Source organism: Paramormyrops kingsleyae, chromosome 3, assembly GCF_048594095.1.
Source record: "Paramormyrops kingsleyae isolate MSU_618 chromosome 3, PKINGS_0.4, whole genome shotgun sequence".
Lineage (NCBI taxonomy): Eukaryota > Metazoa > Chordata > Actinopteri > Osteoglossiformes > Mormyridae > Paramormyrops > Paramormyrops kingsleyae.
The window spans coordinates 14,063,163-14,080,308 of NC_132799.1; the positions used below are offsets into that span (position 1 = coordinate 14,063,163).

Here is a 17,146-nt window from a genome sequence, read left to right on the forward strand (position 1 = left end):
ATGGAGATTGAATAAGAAATAAAAAATAATAAAAACTTGTCATTTTTCCTGCTGAGGTTTCTGCACACACTTCACGTTCTGAAAAGGGCTCTCGCTTGCCTGCCGGTGTGTCGTGGCGGCTTCAGCTAAAAGCTTCATGTTTTGGCTGCAGACGGCCACAGAGATAAACGGTGTCACTTTCACCTGCACTTCTGGCAGCGTGAAAGCCACCGTCAGCTGGACTTGGATGTCACTGGCACCGGTGCAAACGCAGAAAGTAACCAACGCGATTGAAAAATCAGAGCAACAGACTGATCCAGCATCTGAGTGACATCTTGTACCCTTCAAACAAAATAAACTACAGAATTACATTTAAAATGTCAAATTCCAGCCCTCCATCCATCTTCCAATCACTCATCCAGTATAAGGTTATAGGAGCCTGTCCCAAAGAGCACAGGGCAGGGGACACTGCAGGTGACATTCCAGACCATCAGAGGTCCCACACACACTCTCTATGGGTGATTCAGGGAAGTCAGTGCACCCAAGGAGCCATTTTTTGACTAGGGAGGAAACCAGGAAACAAGCATGGCACAGGGAGAACATGGACAACTGCAAACCGGGCAATCTTCAGTGGTGTAAAAGCCGGTTTGGGGGGCTGGGGGGTTCGGAATCCTGCAGTGACTGGTGAATCAGGCAGCTAAGTTGTGGGATTGATTTTTTTCCTTATAGTCCAGCATCCTCCTTTCAGAGTTAGCAATCAATTTGCAATCAGTCTAAATGTTTTTTCTCCTCCATAAACAAGGCAAAAAAAAAAAAAAACAGCCGTTAGATTCTAAACTGCAGCATCAGGATGAGCAATAAGCCTCCAGTCACTGTTGTTGGGAAAGACTCATGTGATGTGACTCCATGACTGGGACACAGGGTCATTATTACCGGGCTTCCCCGTAGCGGCCAGTGAACGCCAAGCAGCCTCCAGACTCCTTCCAACAAGGCCAGCGGTCACCAGAACTGAATTTGTTAAAGCTGCTTGATTTGGCCTTTCTACAAATTTCTGCTACGGTCAAACTGCTAAAACTCGCCATCTACTGGCCCTTGTGATGAAAATGGAAAGGCAGCGTAACAACATAAAGGACGAGAATTTAATCGTGAGGCAGCTGCAGACATTAGCAAAACTACATTATCCAGATCTTCATAAATGAATACTCTACATTAGATGCTGCACATGTCCTTTGGGGAACAACCCACTCTTTTGCATTGACAAATAAATTTCAACAGCTATAATGAAGTAGCGCAGAGTAATCGGCATGCTGAACTTGTGTGGGTCACTCTTAATCAGATAAACCTGTGTGAATTTCACTAGAGGAAGGGGTTGAGATAATACAGGGCAGTAAATTAGTATGTGGATAAGGTGCCGGCGAGCTCTGTGCTCGACCGGAATGGGAGGGAGGAACTGGACACTGACGTCATGCTTCAATAGCTTACACCAGTGTTTCCCCAATCCGGTCCTCAGGGACCCACAAACAATCCACGTTTTGCTCCCTGCCAGACAGTCCACATTTACCATGCTCTGGGAGGGAGCAAAAATATGGACTGTCTGTGGGTCCCTGAGGACCGGATTGAGAAACACTGGCTTACACAAAGGAGTGCACCCCTAGAACGAATCTATGCAACTCATCCAGAAAAACACCCAGACACACAAGCCCTACACCACAAGCAGCAGGTACGGTCTGACTGATTAATCGTGACCGTAATGCTGAGGATGGACACACACAGACACACCTACAGTTAATCCGCAGTCTCCTGCAATATGAGCACAGTGAATGAGCAACCCTCAGGTTACAAGAATGTGCCCTGGTTCGCCATGCAACCTGCTCCCTCACGGCGCATTTCAGGTGCAGGTTGCGTGCGTGTATGTGTGCGTCTGTATGCCCCACCCTCCCGGTGAACAAAGATGCTGAGCAATGCTCCACTCCCCCACAATAACACATGGGGGTCACCCAATGAACTGCTCAGGATTATCTATCATTGTTATGGTGTTTAACGATAACAAAGGGTCGATTACGGCGAAGATCAATTTCTGCTTGGGACGGCACTTCGCCATTGCTGTAATTACTATGCGACTGGAAAGGCTAATCAAGCGCATTAATCATCTTCTAGACAAAAGAAAAGAGTTTCTAGGGATACATAGGATCATATAGCTGTGCAGTATTTAATGCGCCCCCCTGAACGTCCTCACAGCAGCTTCCACGACGCTGTCAGGCCATCAGCGAGGGAGCAAAAGCCTGCAGGACACGGTGGGCAGAACCGTGGCGCGTCAGGGCATATCGCAGGCAGGTCTTAAGAATGTTCCGTAACGGGGCCGACTGAACCGATGATCCACGGAACCGGAAAAGTCCCTGGGGGCTGGAATAGCCATTTTCTATACACGCGTACCTGCGATGGGGGTACCAGGCAAGAACATGTTGCTAGTCCAGGCCATCGCAGGAGAAAGACGTGTCCACAGTGAGACACCATGGTTTGCTCAGAGATGCTTAGAACCCAGAGAAAAGCTACATGTGGAGAGCATGCGAACCACACAGAGCAGAGCAAGGGGTGGGATTCGAACACTTTTAAAAAACTAAAAAATCATGAGACCTGGTAACAACATCACAAGTAGTTTACCAGGGAGGGAAAGCTTCCTTACGGTAAACAGGTGTGTGCTAAAGCACCACGCGCCCGCTGGCCATTTATCCTCAGTGAGGAAGCGGCAGGCAGCGCAGCCATATTGGAAGAGAAAAATTACCGCCTTGATGGAAATTATACGTACGGGCTTGGCGAGCCCAAAGCGGCCGGCTCAGTGCCACTCTGTCCACACAGCTGCGTCTTGGAGCGTGTGCGCATGCGCACGTCTCTCTCTCCCTGCAGTTACGCAGCCAGCTAACCGGCTTTTGCATAAATTACACCCTCAACACAGACTCCTTGTCTGCACATGCGACAGCATGATGAATGAACCCGTGTGAGACCAGATTTCACGCACACGTCCGCATGGGACACACCCGTGTGTCTGTCTGCATAATGTGTGTATGCAACGGAGTGCGACACAGTGTGCGTCTGTGTATCCAAGATGCGGCGCCCCCAAAGCATACAGTCACTCAATACATCCAATAATATTCTATATAAGTGCTTATCCTGGTCAGGGTTGCGGGTAGTCACTGAATCGCCCCCTGAAATATTAAACAGGGAACCAGCAGAAAGCACAGCAACCTTGGACTCAATGTCAACCAAGTGGGGGGGTGGAGTGATGGAGAGCAGAATGAGGGCCAGGGAGAAGGGATGAAAACCAGTCAGAGATTCCACACTTTAGCCACTAACACTATTATCAGCTTTCAAAAGGGGTGTGGGTACGTGTGTGTGTGTGTGTGTGTGTGTGTGTGTGTGTGTGTGTGTGTGTGTGTGTGTGTGTGTGTGTGTGTGTGTGTGTGTGTGTGAAGGAATCATCACATCGTGAGCCGTTGGGTACATGAGGGCTCTGGATCCCACCCAGTTCTGTGTTGGGGGGGGGGGGAGAGAAACTGCTGATCGCTGCAGCAGAGGAATCCCTAGTCTAGAGAGGGGGGTTGCCCCACTGTCTCATTCGTCACACTCTCGCTCCCTCCCTCGCTCTCTCTCTCTCTCCCCCTCTCTCTCTGAGAGTCTCTCCCTATTTCATTTTCTCTGTATTCCCCTCCTGCACTGACTCTGCGGTGCGTAGAAACCACCCCAGACCCAAGCACCCCCGTGTGTCTGAGTGTGTTCTGATGGTACCTGTCACTCGCACACATCTCAGACACAAACACAAACCAGACACGATCTGACAGCCTGCCAAGCTGATATTAATGCCTTAAGATGCACATTCAGAATGGCGCCCTTATTAAAATCGCCCTGTACGTTCACCTGCTTTCCCCCCCTAGATTCCAACAACCACCCCCAAAAAGTCCACACACAATGACACTGCACTTTAGGGAGGGGGGGGGCATAATAATGCTTACTCAATCGGTGTCCTGGTGCATGCTGCCCTTGCGGACTGCGACGTGGGGGCTAAGCAGGAATGATGGAGAGTCTCAGAGGTTTGGAAAAGAACTGGTGGGCGAATATTCTGAAGTGATAAACACGGAACTGGCTGACGGCGGGGAGAAGAGCACAGCCAAAGGAATCACTGGTCGGTGTGAATGAACCAAAACAGCCATGCGCACCGCGGCAGCGTGGGAGCAGAGCCACCTTGTCGCCCAGACTGCAGGCTCTCCAGCCGCCGCCCACACTGTACAGCTTCAGTCCCTGTGAGCCAAAGGGATGCAGAACTGGTTGGGGGGCAACAGGCCAATGCAGCATGACTGACACACCTATAACAGCTATTCTGTGAATGAAGAGCTACGACGGGGGCATGGGGGGGGGGGGGGGGGAGCGGTGCATGGGCTGCAGAGATACGCTTCAGACAGACCCCCGAGAGTCTGGGGGGGGGGGGGGGGGGCCACATGGAGGGGAAGGAAGACAGCAGAGGAGTGTAGAAAAACAGAAAGGGAACGGATGGGAAAAATGAGAAGGTGGGAGAGCGATAGACAGAAGGGGAGGAAGAGGAGTACCAGACGAGTGCATGGGGAGGAAGGAGAAGAGCAAGTGGAGCAGAAAGAGCAGAAGGCAGATATGCAAAAGAAGGCAAAAGAACAAAAATTTAGCTGAAAGATGTGAAGCAAAAATAGGCGGCTTCATCAGGTCATCAGGTTCAATAGTCCTCACCCATGTATGGAGCATACTGCCATGCACTATTTAAGGAAACAGTTACTGATTACAACCAATCTGACGATTCCACAAACAAACTCATGTTTCGGCTCAGCTAGTGTAACTATAGACCCCCCCCCCCCAATCTGATTTCAAACCAAACGGAGCTTCGGGATAAACTGACTTCAGAACAGCAGCTTTGTATTTCCTCTGTCAATATGTCAGACCTGCATTAGGGTTAATATAATTCATGCTAAACGTAATCGCTAAGAAATGTTATGCTTTTGTTCGATTAACAAACTTACGAAGTTAGCGAAGTTATGAAATTACAAGAGGAGTCGATTAATGCTGGCAGCACGTCTCAAACGTCTCCATTCTAAACTAAAAATGGACTCATATTTCAAATGAATTTTTAACAGCACTTTGATAATGTTAATTTATTACAGCTGAAAAACAGATAAAATACCTTATAAAGGCTGCTCATGGCAATCCTTATGAGGAACTTCCCAGGCTAAAGCCATTTCTAAAGGTTCTGATAACCACAGCAGACGAGGTCTGGACACTTCAAAGTCAAACATCACACTGCTTATATAATGCACAATAAGGCATTATGAGGCACCTGCTGCAGTGTGCATGAGGAGACCAACCTGCACTGTATGTGTTCCTGAAACAAAAGCAGATGTGTCAAGTATGAACCAGAACACCTCATGCATTTACGGCCCCTACACAATGCATTTTCCCCCCCCCCAGAAATGCCAGGCCACGTAAAACAAACTACTTTCTGCTGCACATCTCTGTCTGCAACACCGCAGTGCTCATTTACTGCATGTCTAAGCCCCTATGAATGAGGCCATGGCAATTTCCATATGTTTTAGGCTGTGAGGTCAAGTGTTACTGGTAAGAAGTTTACCCAAGATATCTCCTTTATGAGGCTCTAAAGCTGTTGGGGAGGAGGTTCATTTTAGCATCCCCAGCCAATAAACTCAGGATAACCCATAAGGGGGCCTAGGTTAACCATGCGTGGGGTTCACCCAGCTCTCCATGCATGCCTTGAGAACCTCCAGGAATGCAAAGGCTATCGAAGCACAAGCACCCAGATGTTAGCAGCCAGCAGGGGCATTCATGGAGGGCTAGGGCGGCAAGGTCGGTGCCGTGGGAAGCCGTGAGCGCGCAATCGTGCAGGACAGCCTGCCTGCACAGCGTGAGGCTGCTAGATTGCGCACATAGACAGATGGCGCAGGCGGGTGGCGGCCACGTTCACCATGCCGCTATAGAGCCCCCCCCCCCCCGATCTCTTGACTTTCGCACCCAACCCTCTGACCCCACACCCTGTGGATGGGAGGAGCTTCACAAACTGGACTACAAGCGGAAACAGGAGAGGGGGACCTCAGGGGAACATGGAGAGTGGAACAGATTCCGTTCTTAAGGTTCACCTCCAAGGACACAAGAACATCAGAGCTGGTCTGAATGGCAATGTGGCTACATCAGGAAAGAAGGGTCATCTTACTATAACCATACCCTGACACACTATCTGAATCTCTCCCCCCAACATGGGATTTTACAGAAAAAAATTCTATGCTAAAATCAGCCCCTATGACTCCGGAATACCCCCATGCCGAACCAGCGTGTCAGACACATGACAAAGGATGCATAACAGTCACACATACAGAGCATAAACTCAGTCCAAGGACCAAAATGACCAGTCTAGTACAATCAAACTTCCTGCTCTCATCAGCTGGAGTGAAATCTCGGCATACTGTGATCTTGGCATACTGTGATCTCGGCATACTGTGATCTTGATTTTTGGGCAGTATATGTTGCTCATTTCATCAGCGGCTCCCCTGACAGCCCTGGTGTCTATGCGGGCGGAGCAGAGTGCCCTTTCAGACGGGCAGCTCTCCCGACAGAACCAAGGCGGGCACCAGGCATTTGCTGCGTTCAGAGAAAGCACATCTAACAGCTGAAATAAGCCTCAGAATTGACACGCTTCTTGAGATAACTTGGCTTGACAGCTACCCCTCGTTCTGTTCCGCTGCAGATGACGCTGTGCGTTGATCACAGCTGATTTACGCAGTGCCCCCAAACGCGACATGGGGGGCGGTTTGCTAGCATTCTGGCGGCTAACGGTAAGTAAGGAGAGACCGCCCACGCGCCACAGTCAGACTGAAAGCTGTCAGGGGAGCCCGCAGGCTGAATAACCGAGCTGGTAATGGACACTTCCTGACTAATTGAAGGTGCTGCTGTGAGTGATTAGGCTCCGATTGTTTCCGCACGCTAAGATGAAGGACTGATTCCTGCCGGATACCCATGAAGGGCACACTACCGGCGAGAGCGGCCCGGAATGAGACTGCACGCGTACTGGGGTGTAAGCACGTATAGGTAGGTGTGACAGACTATCTGCGTCTCTGTGTGGGTTGTAGTGTGATCGTACTTAGTGGGTAGCGGCTGGCTGACCCTTTGGGTTATACGCTATATATTCCTCTCTATTTGGTGCCAAGGTGTTTGTTTCTGGGTGTGCATGTGTGTCACCAAGTAAACTGGACACCAAGTGCCATTCTCCAGATGTGGCTTTCATTCCGCCCACTATCCGGGATTCCTCCTGTGAGTTGTTCCCACTTGCAGCCAACTTGAGTCTGACAGACACCTTCCAGTTGCCTCCCGTTACCCGGGAGACGCCCGTGGGCATGGGCAAAGCTGCTGTTGCACGCAAATAGAGGTGTTTTCTCGAAACCAGTGGTTTGTCTGCATCGGCATCCCCGTGTTCACAACAGGCACGTCTGTCTACTGACCCGAAACACAATGTCAAACACGATGGATCAGATGCTGGGCAGCAGTAAACCTGCCTGCACGTCCCCCAGAGCGAACAGCAGCTCTCAAACATGCTGGATCGGAGGTAAATCATGCAACACTTCACTCCCTGCTTTTCAGCGAGAGCTTCAACGTCCACATACAGGTCGTCCCGTTCTGCCGCAGCCAGTCAGGGTGAAAAGCCATCTTCCGGCTCTCATTCATACATTCAGAAAAGGTGTCAAAAAAGCCACAATCTGTCCTGAGAAAAGATGCGGCTGACAGTGAGATCACATTATCCTGCGCTGACTGGGAGGAGGGCAGCCGTGAAGGTGAACGTGCACTGAGAGCACCGGGGGGCATAATCAGTGCGACGGCAAAATGAGCTGACTGTGGGAAAGCCAAGAGAGGTGAAGACGGTACGGCTGGAGGGAGAGTAATCTGGGGGGGGCTGCCTTCTCTGCGGAGCAGGCCCCCGTTTAAATATTCCCAGTGCGCACAAGCTGCATACCCTGATTGTATTATAAGATGCTTACTTCACCATACTGATGCAGGGATGCCTCATTAATGTGAATAGTTTCTTCTGTGATCAGATAAATACATCTTGAAGCATAATCTAAATATATCTGTGTAAGAGGAACCAGGCTCAACTCTCAGAAGCAATGTAATAGAGAAAGTGCTCCCAGTCGAGTACTGTACCCCTAATCTGTGCTGCAGTTCTCTTGTACAGCTGGTGTACAAGAAAGTTTCTCCATCATAAGGGTTGGGTACTGGAGTCTTGCCCTTTTCCCTCACCTTATACAAGCCAAGGACAGCCCTCACCAAGCAGGAGGGAGGGAGAGAGGGAGAGAGAGAGAGAGAGAGAAAAAAACCCGGGAACACCCAGGGCAGCACGGCACGAGCATGCGAAAAAATAACAGCGCGTGACGTTTGCGATATACAGTTAGGAGAGCCGCGCTCTCTCCCTCCAGACGTGTCATCCTTGCGGGAGCAGAAAGCTGCCACTGGCTCCCACCGTTCGTGCGCCCGAGCATTAATGACGAGGAGGATTTTACTAAAGGGCATCTGAGGCTGGAGGAAATCTCAGTGACTGGGTCCCAAAAGCACCGTTTCCAGGTCTTTTCCAGTCACAAGACAGGGCAGTTCAGGCATACGGTCTCCTACATTAAATAAATGTCATGAAGAATCCTGAAACATAAAAGAAACCTCATTTTTTAACAACAGAAAAGTAGGTTTGTTGAAACTAACCCCCCCCCCCCACCCCCCACTAGCACTCAAACTGAGAAATCAGGCACTTCAGCAGACAGGGAGTGGGTGTCCTTCCCTGTTAGTACAGACAGCTAAGAGTGGGAATGAGGAAGCCAGTCAGGAGCTGGTAGTAAAATAACGACACACAATGGGCCAGAATTTCAGGCATTGCTATGGAGGGTCTGCAGGAAGTGTGACTGACACAGGGTGGCCATCACCAGTAGCCACCAGCCCCCATCTGATCATTGAGCAAACGCCTTTACTGCACAGACCACAACACACAGAATGGACCAATCAGCATCTTACATACAATTTCTCAATATAATCATGACAACAGCTGTGGCGTGAATGTGAATGGAAGATAGGACACTGCAGCTGAACCACAGCAGATCCAGTGATATCTGCAAGACCGTCAGCAGATCAGTGAGGCTCCTCCTCCTGTCCCTGCCATTGGGCATCTTTCTCACGCACCGCACACCTCACGCGCATGGCCTTGGGCTGCAGGGCTGGGAGAGCTACAAACCAACATGTGTGTTAATTAAACATTCATACAGGGGGCTGGCAGAGACGCCTCGCGCCCTCAGGGCTCCTATCCTCTGCTAAGTACTGGCACTGCTGGCCTCGGGGACGCCCAGGGGACGCCGCCAGAAGGCTCCGCTCGCTCCAAGGCGGTCAGTCGATCTAATCACGGGATGAAGAGCAGAGAACAGCATCTCCAGCAAAGGAACCTGAGGGCGAGGAAACCCCATCTGGGTGGCGGGGGCCCTAACCAGGCTAAATCTATATACTGCAGCATCAGACTGGAGTCAGCCAGTATTATAGAATAAAGACCGGCAGGCATTTTACAGCCGCTGCATGCAACACCAACACAACCTCTGCGACCATTTGGAAAGGTTCACCTCACAAGCCACCGTCTAACCGGCATCACTTCCTGGCGAAGCTACAGAGCTGCAGCCGTTGTGGAGGGAAGTGGCACGAGTTCCCTGCGCCGCAGATTCCTTTGTAAAAGGGCATGGAGGCAGGGACCTTAAGAAGGGTTTAGGCAGCATGCCTGGAGTTATGTACACAGTTATGCAGAAGAGCCACTCCACTGTTTTCCATTATGGACGTGATGAGACACACGAATTGTCATCGTGTCAGTGGTTCAATCAGTCTAGAGAGGAGCGTGTGTGTCACTCTCCCAGCACAGAAAATTGTTTTTCTTAAATGTGTTACTGTCTTCCTTTATATATCAAGTCTTGCAAAGCACTCCTATAATGTTACTCCTATATAACACCAAAACAACACTAAAGATAAAGCATTTGTATTTGGACATATTGCTTGATAATGACCACTCTGATGGGAAAAGATCATATGTATCACGTTTCATCGTTTGATGATATAAGCTCGTAGGAGTTATTCTTGCACAAATGTATGGATTCATGAAACTAGAGGAGGCGGGACCATGAGATCTGATTGGTTGGTCCCGCCTCCTCTAGTTGCTTAGACCCGCCTCCACTACAATTTGATTGATTATCCAATTTTCGTTCAAAATTTTTGTGTAAGTGAAACTCCCATGAACACGATATAACTAACACTGTGAAGAGCTGTACCTAAGTAATCAAACAAAAGTAGTATAATCACATATCACGCTGAATAATTGAGGAGATGACAACTACCGCCATCTATCATGACCATTTGTTACCGTCCTATTAATTACTTTAATCGGCAAAACGATGATGCATCTAATTAGCTGGGAAAACATGTATGGCTACTATGATTCATGACAGTTAGTAGGGGCTGCTGCCCAGTAATTTAAGTGAACAGATGACATCCATCCATCCATTCGAGACTGGCTGTCCGCTCTGAATATGTCCCACCCCTGACTCATCTTCTTCCCTTCCCCCATCTTTCCCCCCTCCTCTCGGCCCACCCTGTTGCCGGGAGCCTCGCTCGACCTCACTGTAAACGTGCCTCAGAGTCCCTCTCAGACCCGTCTGCCAGCCGCGGCTCCGGCCGATCGATGGCCCAGGCCACGGTAACTGCGGGCCGTCATGGATACCAGTCAGAACAATGCAACAGCGGCGCAGCAGAGGGATAAAGGGAGGTAGGGAGGTAGGGAGAGAGGGAGCGAGGCGCAAAGGAAAGACACAAAACGCTAAATCTAAACACACAGTTTCTGTGATGCTGGTAAATTCAGCTTGAGCTCATTACAGAGAGAAAATGACAAAAAGAAAGAAAGATAGAAAGAAAGATGCAGCCCTACAGCAATTCAGGAGCCTAGCAGTGATGGCAGACTCCAGGAATGCTGGAGAGCTGGATCCGGGATCACCAGCACCTTGTGCCTTTCAAAACAGAGTTTTTCACGCCTCCAGCAGGGATTTAGAATGAAGTGGTTTTACGCACACTGGGGCTCTTGCAAACTGGTCCGTCTTTCTTCCAGCCCCGCCCTTCCCCTCAAACAAAAACGTGACCCACGTTTTCATTTGCTCCTCGGGTCATTCCACGTCCCCCGCCCGCAGGGCACGTCACGCGTCACCGAGACACACACCCAGAGTTGTGCCTGTTTGTTCCTGCAAACGGCCCTTCCTTCCTGTGCGCGTGTATGTGTGGGCACGCCCAGAGGTGTGGGTGTCTGTGTGCGTAACTGAGAAGGGGAGAGAAGGCACTTCAGAAGACTCCTCTCCAACTGAACGCAAACAGTCGTATCTCAGTAATGCGAATATTCAAACCGCACACCATTTCACATTAGACTGCTACACCCAAAGGCACACAAACATCTCCTTGAATACTGTTCATACAACCTGTTCTACCGATTAAAAGTTTCAGGGCAACCTCCCTAGCACATGTTCCCCTTGATCCTCTGATGTTCAGACAAAATGTCAGTACATGCAGAGTGGAGAGGGACAGAAAGCTGCCATATGAAAGCAAAGGGCCAATAGGAAATGAGTGGCAACTATTTATAGGCAAGTAAAAGTGGCTCAGAAACTTCGTAACAAATCGGCAGGAATTGTAGACGGGCGGAGGACACGGACAGCTCAAAGATTTAACCGAGCCCAATCGATACCGTTAACAGGCGCTGTAGACGTGGGGAGGGCAGGGAGGCGGGCAAAGGACAAGCACCCAGACGGGCACACCCGACGCCAGGCAGGAACCTCGGGAAGGGCGAGGCCACCGCCATCGAGTGAGAAGGTCAGGGCCGTTATCGATATTCTGTGGGGGAAAATGTCTCCATGACATGGCATGGAGTCTAAGGGCTCCTGTCAGGGCTGAGAGTACAGACCACAGATCAGCGGCTCCTCTCACATGCACGAGAAAACGACAACACACACACACACACACACAGTGTTGGCCATGTGCTCACCTGGGCTGACATGGGGCTGGGGGAAGCGGGAAAAAGGGAAGCTCTGGGTCGCAGGCCATGCGTTCTCCTTGGAGACTGATGGGCGAGAGGGAGAGACAGCGCCTCCTGCAGGAAGAGAGGCAGTTAGACAGGACTCTGGTATATAATGTTAAAAGCTCTACGCAATTTTAGTTAACTCTGGGGTTTCTCCCCTTACTCTTGGGGGGGGTCATATGAATGCATAATTACAGAGATCCTACCCTATCTGGTGTATGAGCCTGGATTAAAGAAGAGCAGAGGAAAAAAAAAAAAGAAAAAAAAAAAAGTCAATGAGTCGAACTCAGAGTTTAAAGAGAATTCCTGACACCAGAAATATAAGGAAACTTAAAACCAAAACAAATTTTTTGCACGTCTGTCGAAAATCAGCCGGAAAAACGTTTCAAGTGTGAGCGAGCCTGTTAAATGCTTCAGCTGTTTACTCCACACAAAGATGTTCCTAGACTGCTGCATGTTTGAAGCTCACAACATGCGAGGAACAGGAAATGCTGGCCATCTGAAACGGCACGACGAAACATGTCACCACTCCGGCGTAATGCTGTTTGCCTTTTCCTTTTGGCCTTTCCCACAATGCACCGCATCACTGCTAGGTTTCATTAAAAAAGGGACCAAATATCAATGTAAATTGGACCCATACTAAACAGGAAAAAGACAAGATTTGCATGTCGTTAGGTAGCGGTGTCTTCTGTCAGTGCTGCTGTCCCAGAAAGCACTACATGTAGTACTGCTAGGTCATTGGGTCTGACATGTACTGGAAACACTGTTTGTATGAGGGAAACTCTAGCCCCACGCGTCATTTGATCCTTGCCCACTTCGTACTCGTTAACGATTCATTACCTGCTAACCTGCTGCTAACGACCCTGTAACTTTAACAATGAGGTGGTAGAACAATATCAGGCTGCTTGACAGTTTCTTCGTGTGACATCAGCGCTTAATCTTTGTATGCCTGGAGACCAAGTTACACCAGGAAAAAAAAAAGCTCATTACGCATCAACACATTTAATCACAGAGACATTAGTTATGAATTGGCCAACAGAAACAAGAAAAAGAGGGAGACTGGTGGTGATACTGGTTTTCAAGGAGCCGGCAACAGGCCACAGCAGATGCTGATGTCGAAAGGGAAGGAGACTGGAGATCAGATAAGAGGTCTGGCTATTCAACGGAGGAGCATAGGAGAAATTCCACCAAAGACCATCAAAGTGGCTGAGAAGCCCAAACTGAAAGGCCATGTCCAGGCCCTGGGGTGACGGGCATGCTGTGCTTGAAAGGCAATTAAGGGCCAATTCATTTTAAGGGCCGGAACACTGCAGAGTCCCCCCCATCCCGACCACCCAAAGAAACACTGGCACCCAGGTCTCCCTCAAGGTCACCTGTTCGTGCAAAGTTATCAGAGGAACCTGCAAGGGTAGAGCTGCACGATATATTGTTTCAGCATCAGCATCGCGGTGTGAGTATGTAATAATCAAATGGCAGGATGTGCAATGTCAAGTAAGGCAAATTAAATCAGACATGTCGTGCAACATTTTTGTGGCTTTACTACAAAAGAAAAACTTGCATGGTTCTCATTTTTCATGACAAATCTACAAGGTCTTTTTGATATATATTTACTCCAATTTAAGGGTTTGTAACTTAACTAGTGAGTGAGGCAGTGAACCATCAATCAAAATCTTTTATAGACATGCACAATGTGCAATATTAATATATTTAATATACACTTGCAATTTTCACATTGAAGGACTGCGATAGCTGGATTAAGACAGTTAGTTACACCAAAACAATTTTACTGGCTCATAGGGAACAAAATTTAGCCAGCATTTTAAGGATCATTTCAAGATAAGGCTACATGTTAAAAAAATCTGATTAGACTTTACTGCCCACTGTTTCGATGAACTCGACTAGAAGATAAGTTAATGCTATTGCAGAGTGTGTCAAATAAGTTGTATTTGGCTATAGTTTATTCCGGATTAAATTTCCTTTTTTTTGTTTTAGAAATATTGCAAAAATAATTGCAAAATATCGCGATATGATTTTTTTCCAGTAACATTCAGCACTATGCAAGGGTCACATTCATTCAATGTCACACTTGTGTTCCAGAAGTATCTCCAGTAAAATTGACCCTAATCGCAAACCCCAACCTGCTAGGCTCATAACAGTGAGGAAAAAAACCAAATATAATCCATTACTGCTGCCGTTTCCTGGAGCCACGATTTTACGTGACAAAGGTACTAATCATATGTCACAGTGCCAAGACAGCAGCATCTGACATGAGCCACCTCTGATGTAATAGATAGCAGGGCTGCATGATTAATCGTTTTAAATTGTGATCTTGATTCATACCTCTATGAGATCTCATTCTACGGCAGTACAATTATTCGTTTTAAATTGCGATATTGATCCATACCCCCCATGAGACCTCATTCTTACATGACACTGGTTATGCTGTGTTTGCATTAGCAGGAAGATCCACTGCATCAAATCAAGCGCTCCCTTTCCCCCCCTAAGCTGTATCCATAAATGACAGGACTGCGTTACACCATGAGGCAGGAAGAGGGGGCAGAAAAACAGGTGTTATAATAAACTTAAATCTCAACCGCACTTTATGTTTAGCATTTGCCGCTGAATGACAGCACATCGCGAAGCGGGTTTTGGTACTGGTACCCATCTAGAAGTCAATGGAAAAGTACAGAAATTACTGTACCAAAAATAAGGTATGTGGTGTAGTAGAAAAGTGCCATTCGTGGTTTATTCAAACCCAGGAATATGCCCATTCTGTTCTACAAAGCTGACGTGGTGCACTGATGTGGAAATTATGACCGAAACCGATAACCGATATATTTTTGCCTAATGTCGATGATAGAGATAACCAGCTAAGCGAAGCCACCTGCCAGGCGGGGAAATTGGTGGCACAGATTAGCAGAATGACATCACATGGTTTTCTGTGGAAAACGAAAGATCGATCTAGGGTCCAATGCAATTATCTCTATTACTTCAGCAGTTGTGTCATTAGCGGTGATGCTGCTAACTTTGATTATTGATAAAGGTCGGTATGTTAACCTTGGGCAAGACTCGGAAACCCGAGGCTGCTTGGTTGTCTACAGGCGGCTCCAAAGTGGACTACCATGCATATGTACGATATGTACTACACTGTAATGTCAAGGAAATTCAGCAAGTATGGTATAGTATGTGGTTCCGAAAATACCTATAAGAACATTGCAGAGCCTATACCTCAAAAAATCTGAAGAAGCTTTTGTGAACATCACGTATTGATTATTGGTGGCTTGTGATGTTCATCTTGGTAGATTAACTTGATTGAATAATATTGATCCAGTCTGGATCACTTTAATTTTTAAACCAGCAAATATGTTTTTAATAGTAGCCTAAAACAGAAAAAGTATTGAAACAAAGCTAAATTGTGTCACGAGGCAGCTAAAAACTGTTCTCAAAATGAAAGAAAAAAAAGAATAAAAGATGAAAATTCTGAATTTAGACATGAATGGACAGAGGCATATTCTAGGAGTAAAAAAAATAATAATTATAATGCTAATATGGTGATATATTTTATGCTGAAAAATTTGCCTGCCCGATCACAGGTACAAACATAAAACCTGTAAATGACCAGGTCACGGGGATTTTTCCATCTGTATCTTTAGATAACTTTCCGATGTTTGGACTATACAAAGACAATCTGATTTTACATTTCATTGTTCAGGTGACTTCAGAGTTGAGGACAGTTGCTGCCAGTTTTGTGACATCTTGGGAAATTATACAAGATGGAAAGCCCGTTTCCAACCATTAAAGAGTGTTTTATCAAAGTCGAGGTCCACCTGTTTACAGATTTAAAAAATTAAGACGATATAGTTAAGAAAAGAATGAATATGGCATGTCCCTACTTAAGTCCATGAAGCGCTGAAAACAATTCAGTTGTTTGTTTACGCTTTGTTTGTTTACGCTTTGTTTGTTTACGCTTTGTTGTTGGTGTCATATTAAAAATGTTGCTGAACTGTTTCGTAACAAATTTCTGTTTTCACTAAAAAGCTGCGGCTCAAATGGGTTTCAGTTATTTAAAAAAAAAAATCATCTTCTCAACTGATTTGCCAACCCCCGACCTAGAGTTTCCCAACCCCTGCTCTGCAGAATGTTCGGGGTTTTGCAATGGGGTTTGTTAATTACTTAAATTAAACAATGTATTTTCTCTTTTCATCCCGTCACTTTTGCACGTTCACATCTGAAAAAAAGTCTGTGACGCAAATGCAATACAGACTGGCTGGCTAATATCACATGGCTATGGCTGGGAAACCCCCATGTTAACTGACATATTGTGCATCTCTACATATAAGAACATAAGAACATAAGAACTATACAAACGAGAGGAGGCCATTCGGCCCATCGAGCTCGCTTGGGGAGAACTTAACTATTAGCTCAGAGTTGTTAAAATCTTATCTAGCTCTGATTTAAAGGAACCCAAGGATTCAGCTTGCACTATGTTATCAGGAAGACTAAACCCCTAATCACATTGATTAGGGTTGTGATTGCTTGTTCCATCTTCATAAAAACACATAATGTTTTACCCAGAATCATGCAGCCCTAATACATACCGACCTGATGGCCCAACAGGGCAATGCAGCTCGGAAAGACTGTAAGGAGACCCCAAATATCCGCAGCTGCTTATCAACACATTTACAAAGGAAGCCAAGCAGAGAGAATCAGCATAGGGAGATGGTCCATTCGCAATGAGTTGGTAAACCATGTTTTCATTTAGGTTCTCTCTTAAAACTGTACCCCACAATGACTAATGGCCAATTACATTCAAGAAGAAATGGAACTCACTGGGAATGGAACAATAAAGTTAATAATCATTTAATACTACATATTACACTGAAAGATCTTCAGCTCTGCCCCTCCTCTCCCCAGCCCCTCCCCTCTGGAAATCACACAACCGAAAGGCTTCCCCGCCACCCATCAATCAACGGGAGTTCATGGGATCTCCTTGCTGGCCAATTAAAACATGCCATACAACAA

General features: G+C 47.3%; 1 protein-coding gene across 1 annotated transcript in view; it reads right to left on the reverse strand.

The window, feature by feature from the left end:
• mcu (mitochondrial calcium uniporter) overlaps window positions 1-17,146 on the reverse strand; it is a 53,684-nt gene that overhangs the window by 13,099 nt on the left and 23,439 nt on the right. The window contains exon 2 of the mRNA XM_072709678.1: window positions 12,092-12,196. Within this exon, the coding sequence (XP_072565779.1) occupies window positions 12,092-12,196 (105 nt within the window). The remainder of the gene's footprint in view (window positions 1-12,091; window positions 12,197-17,146) is intronic.